Source organism: Bubalus kerabau, chromosome 1 (genome assembly GCF_029407905.1).
Source record: "Bubalus kerabau isolate K-KA32 ecotype Philippines breed swamp buffalo chromosome 1, PCC_UOA_SB_1v2, whole genome shotgun sequence".
NCBI classification, from domain to species: Eukaryota; Metazoa; Chordata; class Mammalia; order Artiodactyla; family Bovidae; genus Bubalus; species Bubalus kerabau.
The window spans coordinates 222,021,773-222,040,591 of NC_073624.1; the positions used below are offsets into that span (position 1 = coordinate 222,021,773).

The window sequence follows — 18,819 nt, forward strand, 5'->3', positions numbered from 1 at the left end:
TAGGAATTTTTTCAAAATTCTTAAGTTTTAAAAAAATTGTGTAGAAAATTTAATCCATTTGTAAATAGATCTGTTCTAATAATGCATATTGAATCTATTATAATAGAATTCAGTGAGAATGAAGATGTAAATTTAAAAAGAGGTGATGCAAGATTTCACTCAATAACGATTCTCTAACTGAACCTGTGATTACCTTAGGCATGTCATAGGAAACAATCCATGGTAAAAATAGTGTGAAAGAATCAAAGTGCAAAAATCTATGAAATATTAATTTTAACCTTGTTTTCAAGTTTATTTTGATGTTTATAAGTGGGAGGAAACCATGGTACAGATTTCCAAACACACAGGTGAACTATTTTGAGCTTAAACTTTACCTTATGCTATTATTAATATTGTAGGTTTTTGTGAACACACCACACGCGTGCTGAGTTGCTTCAGTCATATCCAACTCTTTGGGACCCCATGGACTGTAGCCCAACAGGCTCCTCTGTCCATGGGATTCTCTAGGCAAGAATACTGGAGTGGGTTGCTGTGCCCTCCTTCAGGGGATCTTCCCCACCCAGGGATCAAACCCATGTCTCTTATGTCTCCTGTATTAGCAGGCAAGTTCTTTTAGCACTAGTGCCACCTGAGAAGCCACCACATAATGAGCCAGAAAAAGTGTTCAAAAGCACTTGGCAGGGAAAGTAAAGTGAATCTGGAATTTAAATAATTGAAAAGCCAATAAGTTTAAAAATTATTCCGAATCCCATGTTCATCTTTAAGTATCTTCTGATTCAGTTATTCTGTATATAATGTTTGAGGAGGGCTTCTCTGGTGGCTCAGTGGTAAAGAATCCACCTGCCAATTCTGAAGATATGGGTTTGATCCCTGGGTCAGGAACATCCCTTGGAGAAGGAAATGGCAACCCACTCCAGTATTCTTGCCTGGGAAATCCCATGGACAGAGGAGCCTAGTGGGCTACAGTCCATGGGGTCGCAGAGTCGGACTTAGTGACTAAAAGAACGGCGAAATTTTAGAGAAATGGTTGGTTTTTGTTTGCCAGAGTTAGCAGAAATCCTTTTTCCTCATTTCAGCTAATCACTGGGTAATTGTGACTTCCTTTTTATTTTGCAGCGTATTTTGACTACAAAGATGAGTCTGGGTTTCCAAAGCCCCCTTCTTACAATGTGGCTACCACACTGCCCAGTTATGATGAAGCTGAGAGAACCAAAGCTGAAGCCACTATCCCTTTGGTTCCTGGAAGAGTAAGTCCAATTTAGACCTTGTTATTTGGTACTAGTTTATGGGAATTAAGTTCTTTGCATTATCAACTTTGTGATATTACTTAGATTAAATTGATTAGTAAAAGTACAACTAATCTTTAAAATCAGATACGTTTTTCTTTTGGGATAATAGACTCTTATCTTTTCCTGAAGATGATGGAGGTAAACAGTATAAAAGAGCAGAAAAATCACTAGTCAAACCAGCTCATTTCCCCCGTATTTCTACTACTACCCTCACTTTCTCAAGTCTCCTTTCATGGCTGAAACATCTTAGAGCAGAGCTGATATAGGAATATACCAATTTTGCCTTGATTCTGCACACTTAATATTTTGGTGTTAAGTAGATAGCTGCTTAGGAATTTGTGGAGAGAATAAATAAGTGCAGCTTCATAACATTAAACTCAGAGGGGCTCTAACAATCATCTGGTTGAACCCTGTGCCACCAGACGTCCAGATGATGCCATCTGTGGAGGCATAATGAATTCACATTCTGTCTGGCCTGATGTTACTTCTTGGGACTGGAGGTGGGATGTAATGAAAACCAGTGGAGAATTTTGGGCACTCATGATTCATAATGTCAGGCCTATAAAGTGATACAATTGTGGTATCACATGTATTCATTCAGGTTGAAGCTGGTGCAAGTGGGACCTTGGGCCTCATACTGAGAGAAAGGAGAGCGGGATCCAGTCCCTGGAAATGGGGCAGTCAGGGCTCCAGACCCTAGGCCTGGCAGGAAGCTAGAGTAAAATATAAGAACAAGAATATAAGTTCAGTCTGGGCAGTGCAATAACACAAGACCCAGAAGTTCAGGCCTTAGGATGGTAGACTGTTTGCAGGTCACATCTTCCATGAGGGGTAACATTCCTAAAACCACTGCTTGGCAGAAGTTACAGTTGATGAGCGTAGTCTATGCTGATTCTGCATGGTGACATGCATTCACTTCTTTTTTTTTTTTTTTTAAATTTTATTTTATTTTTAAACTTTACATAATTGTATTCGTTTTGCCAAACGGACCTAATTAACCTTAAAAGCTTCTGCACATCAAAGGAAACTATTAGCATTCACTTCTTATAGGCGCAAGGAAGAAGAACCCTCATGGAGCTCATTGTCTAAAGAGAAAACAGTGTTTATATAGTTAACGTGTATTGGAAGCAAACAACATGGTTGACACTGTGTTTCGTGCTTATATATATAGTATATATTATTTTCAGTCCTCACAATAACCTTGCAAGGTAGAGATTATATTATCTCCATTTTACAGATGCAAAAATTGAGACCCAGAGAGAGTAAATGTTTTAGAAACATTAACCTGGTGACAATTTTAGGAGGAATTTTGGGACTAGAGATACCAAGATAGAAAGAATGGTTAGAAGACATTTATAGTATTACTAGGCATTACTTCCATGTATTTTGGTAGTTTATTTTGAATAGTTATGCACAAAACAGTTTCTCTTTTTGTATTTTATTTATCTTTATTTTTGGCTGTGCTTGGTCCTCGTTGCTGTGCCAGCTTGTCTCTAGTTGTGGGCAGGGCTGCTCTCTATAGCAGTGCACAGGCTTCTCATTGCAGTGGCTTCTCTTGTTGCAGAGCATGGGCTCTAGAACACATGGGCTTCGGTAGTTGTGGCCCATGAGCTCAGTAGTTGCAGCACCTGGGCTCTGGAGCATAGACTCAATAGTTTGGGCTCATGGGCTTAGTTGCTCTGCAGCATGTGGGATCTTCCCAGATCAGGACCAGAACCCATGTCCCCTGGATTGGCAGGCAGATTCTTTACCACTGAGCCACCAGGGATGCCCACAAAACAGTTACTTTCTATTTTGGCAAAGCCTGTTCTTCCTGCTAATATGAATTCAGAATACTAAGTATTTCTTATTTTTAAAAATATGAAAGAACCCATTCTTGTATAAATTTCAAACATTAGAGGAAAGATAGTAAATTAGATGAAGCTGCTACTTCCACTTCTTCTTTGGTTCCCCTTCTTCAGGGGAATGAGTTAACAGCTTATTAGAAATGTCCCAGTCCCTTTTCTATGTAGGGCAAGTTTTGGTTCTCCCTAAAGTTTTCTTTATTTGTTTGTTTATTTTTCATTTGAGGAACCCTCATTGGACTGTGTACAAGTCTACCACTTTAAGTGTGTATTCATTTTTTTTTTTTTTTTTTCAATATTTCAGCACATACCTACAATTAGTTGAAAAGGTAGGGAACTTTCCTGGTGGTCCAGTGGCTAAAAATCCACGTCCCAGTGCAGAGTACGCAGGTTCAGCCCCTGGTCTGGGAAGATCCCATATGGTGCAAGCAAACTAAGACTGTGCACCGCAGTTGTTGAAGCCCGCGCACACTGAAGTTCGTGCTCAAGAGAAGAAACAAGAGAAGCCACCGCAGTGAGAAACACATGCATCTCAACGAACAGTAGCCCTTGCTCCCCACAACTAGAGAAAAGCACGTGTATAGCATCGAAGGCCAAGCACAGCCATAAATAAATAAATTTTAAAATTAAAAAAAAAAGAAAAAGGTAGGCTACATATGTTGGTGTCAGTGTTGGTCAAGATCATGTTCCTTCTAGACTTGCAACACTATGTTTTCTGGTTAGGATGGAAAGGATTCTCTCTGCCAATAAGATTGGAAGTGAGGTTGTTTTAGACCAGTATACCGGTATAAACAAATAGTTCTGGAGTTGAGCATGGGCAGCACTGTTAGACTCTTCATATATGATCACAGTATCTTCTTCCATCTGCCCCCACCAAGTCAGTTTCATAAAACTCTTGAGCTAATCAATGGTATTTTCTCAGTAGGTCCAGGATTACTAATATTCTGGGCTACACAGGCCCTGGATTACTGATATTCTAGCATTTAAGCCAAATATGTAAGAGAATTTTCTTTTTCTTTGTACGTATATTTCTTTATGTTTTTATATATATGTGTGTGTCTATGAATAAGGAAGAGTGAATAGTTCTTTGTGAACTTTATAATTTTTGAAATATATTGTTAAAGAACTTGGCTTAGAAAGGGAAAAATTCCTTTCATTTCAGAAAAAATTTTATCTTAGAAGACCAATGAAAAATTTAACATATACTAAAGCTTAATGCTCTTAGTTTTAAATTGAGCCAAAGCAGTACGTTTTCCCCTTGGAAGTCACTTTTGTCCTTTCTCAATTTTTTTTGATGTCTTTCCTTTGCCTTGAAATAATTTATTGTGAACTTACCTTTTCTTTTCATTTAGGATGAGGAATTTGCAGGCCGGGAGGAGTTTGATGATCCTGACCAGATGAGGATAGGAAACGATGGGATTTTCATGTTAACTTTCTTCAGTAAGTATATACACACAGCAGAGCCCCTTCCCGCAAACCAGAGTGCTTTAGATTCAGAGTGAATATGACTGAATTAAAAGAACTAATTGAGATAATATTTTAATAATTATATGTATTTGATGCCTTTTACTGACACATTCAAAGCACAGTACACTTTCATCTTAATTTCCTGTCTCTGTCTTCAATTTCTGTGAATAGCTATGGAAAATATACTTAAAGCACTTATGGGGGATGCTACATTTTTACTTGAGCTGAGCTTCATTTTTCTGATCTTCAGAACCCCTTAAGCATTCCTCCTACTCATTCTTGACCAGTAAAATAGGAAGTAAATGCCTTTGTCTGATGAATTCTGTTTTGCACGCTTCTATTTTCCAACACATCAGAGTCAGCCTGATTTTTCCCCCTTGATGTTATTTTGCATTTAACTTTCCATATGCCTGACTTGGGAGTGAGCAACCATTTCAGAAATTTTATTTGCTGTATTAAAAAGATATGAAGGAAATTCAGTGCTTTTAGAGGTAACGCATTATGTAAGCTGTCAAAGTTTACAGAAGCAAGAGGATGAATGACTTGAATCAGAGTATTTAGGGGCATTGATTTAATGTTCAAATAATGTTTAATTACTCAGGTATAACACATACAATAAAGGGTGCAAGTCATAAGTATGAAGTTTGGTGATATTAAGTTATTTCTTAAAGTGTATAGCAGTAGATGTAATAATAAAACACCTGATATTTAGAGACTGTGCTTTCTTGTTTGCTTTTGGGAGGAAGACAGAGGATGGCCATTTTGGGGAGGTGAGGTAAGAATTGTGGAGGGTGGGCTCAGCTCGTTTATCCTTGAGAAAGCCATTTAAGCAGGAGTAAATCCAGAGTGCACCCTTAGAACTCTTGCTCCTTGGATAACAGGATGTGTCTGACCTGCCTCTTTTCTTCTCTTGGCTTTTACAGTGGCATTCCTCTTTAACTGGATTGGGTTCTTCCTGTCTTTTTGCCTGACCACTTCAGCTGCAGGAAGGTATGGGGCCATTTCAGGATTTGGTCTCTCTCTAATTAAGTGGATCCTGATTGTGAGGGTAAGTTAAGTTGTACACCAGCAATGATAGTCTCTGGAGAAGAATGAGTGGAATAATTTTGAATATTTGACTTTGGAATTATCTCAACATTTAAAATGATTTTCTGTTTGTCTTTGTCTGGTTTCAGGAAATTGAACCTAGATCAGTTGTAGTTGGTTCATGCACACAAGTTTTGTAGTCAAATCTACAAAATATCAGTGGCCCTAGGATATCTATCCTTGTTCAGCTGCTTTCTCTGTTTTTAATGTTTATAATGTGATACTACATGTATTTGTTCTGAAATTAGTTGTTTTTATAATAAGGGTCTATTAACTTTCTGGTATCTCATCAAAAGCAGACATTTCTCTCATTAATGCTGCTGAAGTTTGAGTCCTTCTTCTCTCTTCCCCTCTATTCTTTTCTCCCTCCTTCCTCCCTCTCAGCCTTCCTCTCTTCCAAGATTGGTTGTAAGTAGCATCTTTGGTTATGCCAGGATATTTGGAGAGCCAAGAACTGTTCAACAAGCCCTACTCCATTAGGGGCCTTATCTCTAAAGTAAATAAGAGAGAGATCTTAAGTGATGTAGGAGTTACCAGTTAGTTAGAATTGCATGAAGTAATTTAAAGTTATAAAAGATCTAGTTTCTTAAAGTGTCCTCTGATTTGAGATAAGTTTACTGCCATTGTTAGCTTTATAATATAAAAGCAAGGTGTTTATCATAAACTGGCATTATTAAACTAATGGGTGTTGACTGAGCCATGGAGTTTTTCAAAGTTATTTATTCTACGGCTGTTAACATTTTTAGAATTCCAAGTTCCTTTGAGAATCTGATAAAAATTATGGGCTTTTCTCCTAGACAACTAACATATACTCTCCTAAAACATGGTCTTTAGGTTATGAACTCAAGCCATAAAGAAGTTTTTCATTCCTTCTCTAAATCTTATTAATCAAGAAGTAAAACTATTTGAATGCTCAAACTGTGCTAAACTCTAGTCTTCAACAGAAAGCAAGATCAAAGTAGTTACCAATCTTTTTATTTATACTAAATTTTTAAAAGAATTAATCAGCTTTTGGATGGTCTTTGGAGTAACAGAACATGTAGCTCAAAAATGGCTTAGAAAACATTGGGGAAATTTTGTTTCCAGTGAAAATAAGTCCTGACGTGGAGGTCAGTTAAATGTTTCACTGATATCAAGGACAGCCGACAGGTGGCTCAACCTATTGGTATAGCTGGCCATGGCAGTTTCAGGCATCACATCAGAAACACAACAGTGCTCAGCAGAAGAAAGGAAACTATTTCCTCTCCCTTTCTTTTTAAGAGCTAAGAAGCTTTCCTCACAGCCCTTAGTTCCCACTGGCCACAATAGTATCATGTGCTATATAGTCCCTGGCAAAGGAATGGGATTATCATCATGTACATGGTAAAGCTTCCAAGGTCAAGGCATGGCTGAAAGGGTAGGAACAAAATCAGGGATCATTAGAAAGGAGGCCAAATATAATTGAGTTTGGCACTACGTAAGCAAAATAAAAGTATCATCAAGACATATTTCTGGGGCTTTCCTGGTGGCTCAGTGGTAAAGAATCCGTGTGCCAGTGCAGAAGGCACAGGTTTGATCCCTGATCCAGGAAGATCCCACATGCCACAGAGCAACTAAGCCCATGTGCCACAACTAATAAGCGTGTGCTCTAGAGCCAGGGAGACTCAACTACTGAGCCCACAGGCCACCAACTACTGAAGCCTGTGTGCTCTCGAACCTGTGCTTTGCAACAAGAGAAGCCGCAACAGTGAGAAGCCCGTGCGCTGAAACTGGAGAGCAGCCCCAGCTCTCAAAACTAGAGAAAAGCCTGCACAGCAGCGAAGACCCCGCAAGGCCAAAAATAAATAAAATTTCTTTTTAAAAAAGACATATTTTTAAAAGAGGAAAAATATTTTTAAAAAACAAACAGGTTTGAGCACTTTCAAAACAAGGTGTATGTAAAGCTGAAAGCTACCATATTTCAAGATTGCTTTTCCATGAAAGGAAGTTTATTAGCAAATATTGTAATCATTTCAGATCTGTACTATATAAAATACTTTGACTAAATTTTTAGAAATTTTTGTAAGACTAAATGAGCAACAGCATTTGTGTACAAGGTAAAATCTTGTGTTTTATAAACTCTTAAGCTAAAATGTGAAATAATATCTGCAGAGGTTCTCTATAAAGTATTTTGCTTTATTTTTCAGTTTTCCACTTACTTCCCTGGATATTTTGATGGTCAGTACTGGCTCTGGTGGGTGTTCCTGGTTCTAGGTAAGTGCTTTTAAAAAAGACAAAGGATAGAAAAGATTATGTTAAATTTTAGAAGTAAAATTACTTTTAGTAAACCTTCATCTCACTTACTACTATACAGTAATATATTAGTGATAATAAGTATAATTTTAAAAATATGTCAAAGGTTAGGCTGTTATCACCATCAGAGTAACATACATATTCATAGACTGTCTCTTAGTGGTGGTAAATTTTTCCTAACCCATCCATACACACTTCTCACATTTTCCATGTAGCCAGAGGGGTGTACCAATAAGATGACTTTTTATAATCCTTAGATTTTTTCCCGCCTTGTGAGTTATTGCCTCAAAGGGTTCACAAGCTCAACCCCAAACTGCTTATAGGTATACTGTTACCTACTGAACTACTCATGAGTGTATGTGGCCTATCTTCAGTTGAATATATCAGTAGAAAACAGAAAATATATTGTCTTGCATAACTTCTGGAAGAACCACCATTGGCTGTCCAGAATTCTTTAGTTTGCTCTTGATGAGAATAAGATTTTTTTTTTTTTAAACATACCAGCCATTTCAGGTAGTTGGTCTTAAGATTGTACTTATTAGTGTAACTTTTTTCCAAGACATCTTAAAGAAATGAGCAGTGTGGTGAATACTGTTGGCTTCCTCATTCTTTGTAGAGAAAATTTGTATGATACAATAGCAGACCATCGTCATTGCTATCATTCTACAAGAAAATAGAAGGGGCATCTTGTGGCTGTTAAGGGTGGTATAATTGTCTCACTCTGCTTCTTGGCATCATTTTCTCCTATCCTAACATTTCTTCTGTCTCAGGTCTTTTTGTTATCTCCTCAATTTGGATCTTTGGTTCCCAGGGTTGCTAATGGGTCTGGCTAGCACAGTGTAGAGCCCATGACCAAAAGCTGCTTAATATATTCAGGGCCTGCCTGCCTTGCCTTGGGTAACAGAGTCATGCACTGATGACTCTAAATTTTACTTAGAGAATACTAGTCATTCATGATGCCATCCCCGGCCTCCCCAGTAGCATCATTTTATTCTACTCTTAGTCACAGCATTCCAAGGAAAGAGACATAGTGATTTTTACTTCTTCTCTTGATTACTGAGAAACTTAATAATTTAAAAAAACGAATTTAGAAAGATGGTAACAATAACCCTGTGTACAAGACAGCAAAAGAGACACTGATGTATAGAACAGTCTTATGGATTCTGTGAGAGAGGGAGAGGGTGGGAAGATTTGGGAGAATGGCATTGAAACATGTAAAATATCATGTATTAAACGAGTTGCCAGTCCAGGTTCGATGCACGATACTGGATGCTTGGGGCTGGTGCACTGGGACGACCCAGAGGGATGGAATGGGGAGGGAGGAGGGAGGAGGGTTCAGGATGGGGAACACATGTATACCTGTGGCGGATTCATTTTGATATTTGGCAAAACTAATACAGTTATGTAAAGTTTAAAAATAAAATAAAATTAAAAAACAAAACAAAACAAAACAAAACAAAAAAAACAAAAAACAACCTACAGGAGAGTCACTCTGGAGAAGTCGTTCCTTGACTTGCTTATTCTCCAGACTGTATCTTTAAGAGAAAGTCTGACTCCTCATCTTCTCCCAAGCCCAAAGTCCAAGCAAATCCTGAATAAGCCAAAGAAGAGCCATTAAGCATAATTTTAGGTTGATTGTTGACAACATAGATAATTTTAAAAAATCTAATAGGCTGATTTCCTTCCTATATTAAAGTTTCATGGGGGATGAGTTTATAATACTTTGTAATTGATCATTCTTGCTGTCTTACTGCTTAGTGGTAAGCAGAGAATGGTGAGACTTCAGATGTACTTCATACATTTGGATCCAATGTGTGAGTCATTTTTAGAACTCCTTGCAGAGAGAATCTTTTGTTGTTGTTGTTACTGTTTTTTTTTTTTTTAAGGGGGGATGGTTTCCTGCAAAGACCAGGTCTATGAGCTGGCAGCTCATAAACTACATCTAGCCTGTAGTTGTGACTTGTATGTTCCATAGTTATTTTCAGAAGTTATTTTTTTAGTTGTCATTATAAATGGGCTTCCCTGGTGGCACGAGTGGTAAAAAACCTGCCTGTCAATGCAGAAGACCAGAGATGTGGGTTCGATCCCTGGGTCAGGAAAATCTCCTGGAGGAGGGCATGGCAACCCACTCTAGTATTCTTGCCTAGAAAATCCCATGGACAGAGGAGCCTGATGTGCTACAGTGCATAGGGTTGCAGAGTTAGGCATGACTGAAGTGATTTAACACACACACTTAGCGCACACACATCATATAAAAACCAAGAACTTTCACATAAAATATCTGAATTTTTTTACCTTTTTAAAATTGAAATATCTAGCAAAACTGACCTATATTCCCACATGGCACCTATCCTTTGACTGGAGTTAGGTTGTATTGTCGCTGATTTTGATGCCTAACAGGGTAGTTTTCACTGTGCTCAGTGCTGATGACTCTTGGTTGCTGCCAGAAATCATTTCTGACTGAGTGCAAAGCATCTTCCACTGCTTGAGTATATTTTAAAATATATATATCCAAAAGAAAGTTATTGCTCAGAGCTGGTGAGATGGGAGGAGGGTAGGAAATGGGGAGTGGCTACTTAATGGGTACAGATAGTTTTAGGGACGATAAAGAATTCTGAAATTGGATTAGAGTTTTAACTACTAAAAGCCAGTGAATTGTACACATTAAATGGGTAAGCTTTGTGATATGTAAATTATATCTCTATAAAGCCATTTGAAAAAAATGTGTCTTAAGACCAGGGGCCATCTCTGGAGGAGGAGGGCCAGCAGTGTGTGAGCTACCACTGGAGGGAGCTCATCATCTTCCCTGCTGACTCCTAAATTAAGAACAGAGAAATAGAATTTAGAGTTGAAACAGAATTCTTGTAAAGGTAAGGACAGCCTGACATCTAGTGGACAGCATTGTGTACTGTTGACAGAAAAAAAAACCATAACAAGAAAGGATGAAATTTTTTTATTTGAGAAAAACACTGTTTATAACCTCTCTGTTTTTAGTGTTAATTATCTTGGAACACTTTTTTGCAATTCAGAAGGTTTTGGAATCCCTGGCTGTCCATTGGTTAGGACTCTACACTTTCACTGCTTAGGGTACAGGTTTGGTCCCTGGTTGAGGAACTAAGATCCTGGGGTGGGTAGGGAGAGTAGGTTTTGATGATGCTTCTCAGTGAGGCTTCCAAAAGTAAATGATGTAAATGTTTGGCCCCATCTTATTTTTTGTTTTCTTTTACACAAATTAGATTCTGAATGTGCAAAAGAGACTTTATTTGGCTCTTGAGATTGTATGTTCTCATTGAGAAATAGAAAACTTGGTGTAAAATCAAATCCTTTGAAATTTTTAGAGGAAATTATGTTTTGATAGCTTTTCTGATAACAGAAAAATGAAGTATTTGGTATCAGGAGGGATATTTCTGGGGACTGGGCTTAATATGAGAATTATAAACTCATTCTTGACTTTTCTTTTTTAAATTAGGCTTTCTCCTGTTTCTCAGAGGATTTATCAATTATGCAAAAGTTCGGAAGATGCCAGAAAACTTCTCAAATCTCCCCAGGACCAGAGTTCTCTTTATTTATTAAAGGTATTAAAGAAAAAAACTTTATTCCAGTCCCAGTGTAATCATGTGATGCATGGGTAGATTACTGTTCACATTTAGAGTAGAATATACAACCTGTGGTAGGGGATATAGAGACAGGAAGCCATCGTCTTTGCCTTTTAGTTTCTAGTTTAGTAAGGAGTGTTTCTATGAAAAAACTATCTTAAAAGGCAAGTTAGAAAAACTACCAGAGGAGACAACATTATCTCATGTTTGGACAATGCAGAAGAGACTTGACTAGGACTCAGGGTTCTTAATCTTTGAATCATGAATCCTGAAGCCACTGTTTGGGTTGTACTAGTTCCAGAGGTAAGTAGTGAGAAGGAACCTTTCAGGCCTAATCACTAAGTTCTGTTTGGTGGGGCCCCTAAATCCAGAGCTGGGAGAGTCCACAGTACTTGAGGAACTCCTTTTGGCTACTGACAAGCCTACCAAGGCTTCCATCTCCTAAAATCAATGAGGGGCTTTCCTGGGCATTTTCTTCAGGTTCACATCCTGATGTTACCATTCTGGTGGGAGGGTCAAACCCAAGGAAAGAAAGGAAGGGGAGAAAAGGGCCTTTTCCCTGCCTAGAACAGGAGGACTAAGCCTTGCCAAGGCTGTTTGGTTCCCCCATGGTTTTCCCCAGAGGCTGGCTCCGTCTTGCATCACCAGCTGCAAAAAGGAGGAGACAGGGAATCTTGAGAAAGAGTACACCAGAGAGAGATCTCTAGTAACAAGGTCTGATGGGCCTCCTTGGAACTGATTCTTTGTTCCTTAAGACTGTTGAGGACAAGTAGAGCCAGGCTAGTTGAGACATCGGCAAGGATTTGTGAAGATTGTAACAGCTGAGATAAACCTTGAGATAAACCTAGAAAGTATAATATGGAAAATGTTGGGTGGGTAAGCCTTTTAGAGTCACCTGAGGCAGTGTTGAATAGGAAGAGAGGTAGGGAAGTATGCAGCTGGCTCAAAAGAAGCAGTTTGTAACATAAAGGAGTGTTGAGGATTAAGGCTGAAAAGTCAATCTGAGAGCATTCTCAAATATCTTAAGCACTAAGCCCATTAGCAGTGGAACTCACAGAGCAGCCCTTTAAACCCAGTCACATATTGGCTCAACACAAGGCTGATTCCATGTGAGCCTGTATTTGCTGTTGGGTTATTTCACAGTTTTTGTAAGTAATCATATGCTAAGAGTGGAGTTTTCAATTTTGAAGATTTGTTGTGGTCTTAGGATGCAGAGTAGCATTCTCAGTTTTGAAGATTTCATGGTAGTCTCAGAATATATGCTTCTAGAAAAGAAAATACCTATCATATTTAATTTGCCAGGTTGTGAGAGGGTGTTGAAAGTCTTTAAGCAACAGAATAATACGATAACTTCTTAAGTGGAGTAAAAATTTTTCAAGCATGGCATAATAGTAATAACTAATATTTGCCAACTTTTCAATATGTCAGATACTGAATTAAGCATTATACATGTACTTGTGCATATACATGTACAATGTGCTTGTATAAACAACAAAAGGTTATTAGTGACAGATAAGCTCAGATACATGCGTGGTAGAGTATATTCATAAGGCATTCTTATAAAAGTTAAAGCATGTAAAGAACCTATGTTCTTTTGATTAAAGTCAGTTTCTTCAAAAGAGTGTGTACTTTTATTTGCGAGACTGTTTTAGTCTTTAAGATAACCACTGTTTTGGTTTTTTTTTCCCCCAAGAAAAGGAATGTTTTATTACATGTTTAAAATGTCCTGAGAGGTGGTGTGTCCTGAATTTGAATTGGGTTACACAGTCTGGGTGCAGATGGACATTGACACGCTTACCTGGGCCCTAACCCCTGTGATGTTTCTGTTACACTTTAAGAGGTTTGTCAGATGTTTTGTGTGGTTTTAGTAGTTTATGTAGTTACCATTGTCATCTTTTTTCTCCTTCTGTGTGTCTGATTATAATTTATAGTTACTTCTGATCCTTAGCTTTAACTCTTACCTACCATAGGTTCAAAGTTAAGTCTTTGGTGTAGTCACAGTTCTCCTGATGATGAGCTTCTGAACCCACCTCCACAGTTCCCCTCATCCACTGGTGCCCACAATACCCTGAGAGGACAGATCCCTCCCTCCCTCTCTGCCTGCCTTCCTTCACAGATTCTGTAGGTCTGGTGTATTGGCTTTGAATTTCTAAATGACTGAGGCCACACCTCTGTCTGATCACTTCATTCATCTGGTTGAAGGCAGCTTCTGGCTTCATTAGGGGATGCATACCTTCTTTATCTTGCATCTAATACAGGACAGGTTGATGTGACAATGGAAGTTGAGAGAAAGCCTGAACTTCGCAGTTTTCCTGTTGTAAAATTTGTTGTTATTGTTTTGACTTCCTAAAATTTCTGAAGTGTTTTATGGGTATATTCTAAATGTAAAACAGCGCACCTTTAGAGTTATGATTTCAAGTAGGCAGCCCTTAGTTAAGCAGTAATGGCGTTGGAGCTGTGAAGGGGTATTACAGACCTGGTGCTCTCTGTGTTTTGGAGTCAGAACCATTACAATGCTTTAGGAGTTGTCAGAAACTTAGAGGTGTTTCAGTGGAGGGCATAATGGGGTTCGTTGCTTTCCTGTCTGACTTTGATATCCTAGTTGATTTGAAATCATCCCTGACATGCCTAGAGGACTCAGAGCTCTAAATTAGGGGTTTAGAGACTTAGAGCAGCATTTAGAATTTTAATGACTTCCTTACTAATTTTCAGTATCCCCAGAAGGAATCCACAAAGCTATAATATCCCATGGGACTGAATTTCCTTTATTCATTGACACAGGTAGGAACTGTTCATCCAGAACCAGAAATAGAATGTTTTCTTTCTCTAGTTCAGAGGAAATTTAGTTTAGTTTGAAGATGTGGTAGAAAACCATTGTGTAAGATATAAAGATTTTCTTTCACTGAGACCTCTTACTTTGTTTACTGGAGGTATCACTGGTTAAAAGCTAGCTGTGGGCTTACTTTTACCAGAAAGCCACAGATAGGAAATTGCTAAAATAACTTTGCTGTAGATAAAAATAATTCAATTCCCATGCTAAGGTCTGGCATTGTACTAGAAAAATGTATAAGAATAGTGACTTTTCTATTTAGACTGCCCAAAATATAGAGTACGCACACACACAAGGCTGCCCAAAATATGGGATACACACACACAAACCTTGAAATACCCTCAAAAGATCTTTCTTACCAGCCATAGTAGGTATTATAAGAGCTGAACACTAAAGCTCATATACTACTGTCATAGGGTGGCTCTCGGGTTCCCTTCTGGAGCTCATTTAAGCGTATACAGGAAATCTGGTTTCCTGCCTCACAGCAAGAAAAGCCAAAAGACACTGCTAGAGTGAGGCACAGTGGCATCAAGAGGTGTGTGACTATGAGGAAGCAGGAAAAACAATATGTTCCTTCTATGTTGTATGAAAAGAAACATATCCCTTTTAGAAACATCTTTATCTGAAATGGTCAAAAATATAAAGTGTCCATACTTTATCTTATTTACCAGTTAACTGGAAAATAAATTTTCATCAAGTTCCACTTCCTCTGATGTTGCCAGATAGTTGAGGAGTTAGCTATACATAGTAACTATAAGGTGGTAACACAGTTAACCTGATATCTAACACTACTCCAAAAGTACTTATATATACAAAGTATAATGGATCTTAAATATGTTACCTTCACTACTTCTGAAATAGGAGGGGAAGAAAGTGTATAATCCCTGATAGCATTAATGAGATGGGGCCCTTCATAATTAGATAGAGATTGCTGTGATCTGGTGAGTTATACATTCTGGGCATCAGATATCTTACCTTTTTTGCATATGATGATAAATGTTTTCATTTTCTTTTTTTCTATAATATTCCCCCTCCTCCTTAATACATCTTTATTTCCAATTCACCTCAGGTTAGTTTGACTTATTTGGGCTGTGTAAAGTAGCAAGACAGTAGAAAATATTGCCAGTGGAATTTTTGCTTAAAAAAAAATCACACAGGGTCCAAGAAGAAATTGTGTAGGCTATTGGATTCCCTTGTTTCTTAAGTTATCCGATCTAAAGCTTAGTGGTGATATTCACAGTCCCTAAAACCTGTCTCTTTTCCAGTTTACATTCCATCATTGTTTTTGTAGCAACCTGTGAATCAAATTGATCTCAACCGGCCTGAGTCGTAGAGAGCAGTGAATGCCTCTATAGCAATGTTTTTCATTTGGAGTTTGTTTGATGAATGAGATCACCCATCAGTAGACCTATCTAGGACCTTTTAATGGATTTTTTTTTAATACTGGAGAATAGTTGATATACAATGTTGTGTTATTTTCAGTTATACATACACATATATCTATTATTTTTCAGATTATTTTCCCATATAGAATATTACAGAATGTTGAATAGTGTTCCTTTTGCTATACAGTAGGTAGGACCTCTTAATGGATTTTTTAGTGTCTTTTGGGTGGCTCTGACTTTGAGGGATCTGCTAAAACTAACTTATCTCCATGCACATAGCGTGAACTTAGTGGCCTGGTAGTTATCTGGACTGTATCTCATATTCTTGCAAAACTCTAGTGTTTTGACCTAATAGTAATTATTATATCAATTTTTATTTATTAATGGTAACTGATAAAAGTGAATTTACTTAGACTTGTAATGAGTCTAACTAGCCTCATTGCAGAAATCTCTATTTGTCATATGCCTACCAGACAGATTTTATTTTTGGTTCTACTTGGCTTCAGGAATCCTTATATTCTTGTGTCTTTGTCCTTGCACATTCTGAAATCTCCCTAAAGAAGAGTTGCTCTTATATCAGTATCATTGGTTTGCTTCAGATCAAAACACCAAGTGAATTTGGAGTTTGGGAAAATATTAATGTTCAAAAAGAATATGTTGATTTCTTCCAGAGTTGTAGCTTCTCTGCATCTTGTCAACTTTTTAAAGATGTATGCAGTAGTCTAATCGGTCTATAAAAGGGCTGCTTGTGGCTTTTACAGTAATTTTGAAAGATGGAAGGGCCTAGGTATGAGCCCATCCAACTTTCACTTGGTGTAGGGTACCACAACATAGTTTCTCAATAAGCTTTTGTTAAGTGTTAATGTATCTCTTTTTTTTTTCTTTTAATTTTTTTATTATTATTATTTTTTTACTTTACAATATTGTATTGGTTTTGCCATACATCAATAATGTATCTCTTTAGAGTATTTTTTTTGACACTAATACAGGGAATTATTTGTATTTTTTCCATGAGAACCAAACCAGTTTATATGCCAATACAAAAATTCATCAAAGTGTTATATGAAAATTGCATTTATAATAAATAGATGGACATCATTTTGAGAGTATTTATGTCAGTCATGTAAATTGCTTTATAGAATAGGGGCTGCATACACTTTTTTTTGTCTACCGGAGATACCTCCCCCAAAATACAGTAACTTTTTTTCCCCTAATTATTGGGAAGAAGTACCTGTGGTTCCTATGAGTTTACAGCTGTTTTCTAACTTTGCTGTGCTCCAAGGGTAGCATGACATCACTGGCATCCTTATTGGAAATCTTTCATGTGAGATCTGGCAGGGTAAACAGCTTCAAGTGTGTTTGGAAAATTACCTACGCATTTGGATTCTGCTGTCTCTTTGTCCCCAAGTTTCAGTCATTGCCATTGGTGTTAAGTGTGGGATGAAGTGCTCCTTGAATTCTGTTCTTGTGTTAGGTTTAGAGAAAGAGATCCCTGACCTCATGGGATTTAGAGAAAGCATTGAAGTCTTTCCTAGTTCTGGAGACCTTGATAATTTTAAGAACCAAAAATGTAATGTTTTTTGAATATTATGATGTCAGTGTATAGTAATCTTAAAGCTATGTTAAAATGTACTCATGTCTCCAAACATCCTGCCTTCTTTTGTGACTACATCCTTCTTTTAGCCAAAATAACAACCTAACCAGAGTTCCAATATTCAATATCCTTCTCTGGCAGATGTTTTCTGGCAAAGGCCTTCCTGCATTTATGAATTCTCTCCCAAGAAGCAAGAGAACACCTGCAGGAAGTGAATCAAGATGCGGAACACAGAGGAATCATCACCTGCTTTAAAAAAATAAAGTACTGTTGACAAAGATCATTTCTCTCTATTTGTTCCTAGGTGTAAAATTTTAATAGTTAATGCAAAATTCTGTAATCATTGAATCATTAGTGGTTAATGTTTGAAAAAGCTCTCGCAGTCAAGTCTGTGATGTATTAATAATGCCTTATCTATTGTTTGTAGTCATTTTAAATAGCATGAGCCTTGTCCCTGTAGTCAGTAGGGGGCAATCTTGCTTTTATTCATCCTCCATCTCAAAATGAATTTGGAATTAAATATTTTAGTGTAAGATATGTATAATGCTGGCCATTTAAAAAGGGGGTTTTCTCAGAAGTAAAACTTTTGTTATGACTGCATTTCTGCACATAATCCATTTTGCTGTTAAAATTAATCTAGAAATTTATTTAATTGTACTGTGAACACCTGGAAGCAAAATCATAGTGCAAAATACATTTAAAGTGTGGTCAAGAATATGTTCTTAATTGGTAAAAAATAAGTATTAATTTCTTATAGTCTGTATTCTAATTTTGCAGTACCTTATTCTGTGTTGTGTACCTAAGGGATTGTAAAGGTGTTGTCATTGTGTAAAATAGAAAGGACAAGGACAAATGCAGCATAATGACTAATAAATTGCAATTCTCGACACTTTCTATATGATTGGAATCCCTGCCCCCTTTTTTCTTTTTCTTTTGTCTCCTGATGATTAGGCCAGGGGCTAGGAGTAGAGAGGGGATTAGGTACTAGGAGCAAAGAAAGAATTAGCGTGGAACTTTTGAGATTATCCCTAACATACTGTACTACTTGCTTTTACAATGTGTTAGCAGAGACCAATGTGTTATAAATGTTGAGTGACGTGCTTTTTGCCAAGTGGTAATTCACCCTGGTTTGCTATGTTAAAGCTGTAAATACAACAGAACATTAATAAACGTCTCTTGTGTAGCAACTTTTGCTGTGGATTACTATTTAATTTCTTGGTTTGCACTTATTAATTGCCAAGGCAGTTTTTTCTAATCTTCATTCATATAGATACATACACAATCATTCAATAAACACAAAAATTGATCTTGGACCAGTTTTTTTCTTTTTTAGCACGGGATGTTACTTTCATATCATATTCAGTATATTCCTAAAAATGTATTAGTTCTTCAAAAGACGATGGGCTAAAATAAGGGAGGAGTTGTAGAGATTGCAAGTCATTCTGGAATTCCAATTA

The 18,819-nt window shown here is 37.4% G+C and overlaps 1 protein-coding gene across 1 annotated transcript in view; it reads left to right on the forward strand.

Moving 5' to 3' along the window:
- NDFIP1 (Nedd4 family interacting protein 1) overlaps positions 1-18,549 on the forward strand; it is a 52,916-nt gene extending 34,367 nt beyond the window's left edge. Inside the window, exons 3-8 of the mRNA XM_055556301.1 lie at positions 1,117-1,247; positions 4,486-4,573; positions 5,524-5,648; positions 7,852-7,918; positions 11,427-11,532; positions 17,504-18,549. Of these exons, the coding sequence (XP_055412276.1) occupies positions 1,117-1,247; positions 4,486-4,573; positions 5,524-5,648; positions 7,852-7,918; positions 11,427-11,530 (515 nt within the window). The 3' untranslated portion in view covers positions 11,531-11,532; positions 17,504-18,549. The remainder of the gene's footprint in view (positions 1-1,116; positions 1,248-4,485; positions 4,574-5,523; positions 5,649-7,851; positions 7,919-11,426; positions 11,533-17,503) is intronic.
- The last annotated feature ends 270 nt before the right edge of the window (positions 18,550-18,819 follow it).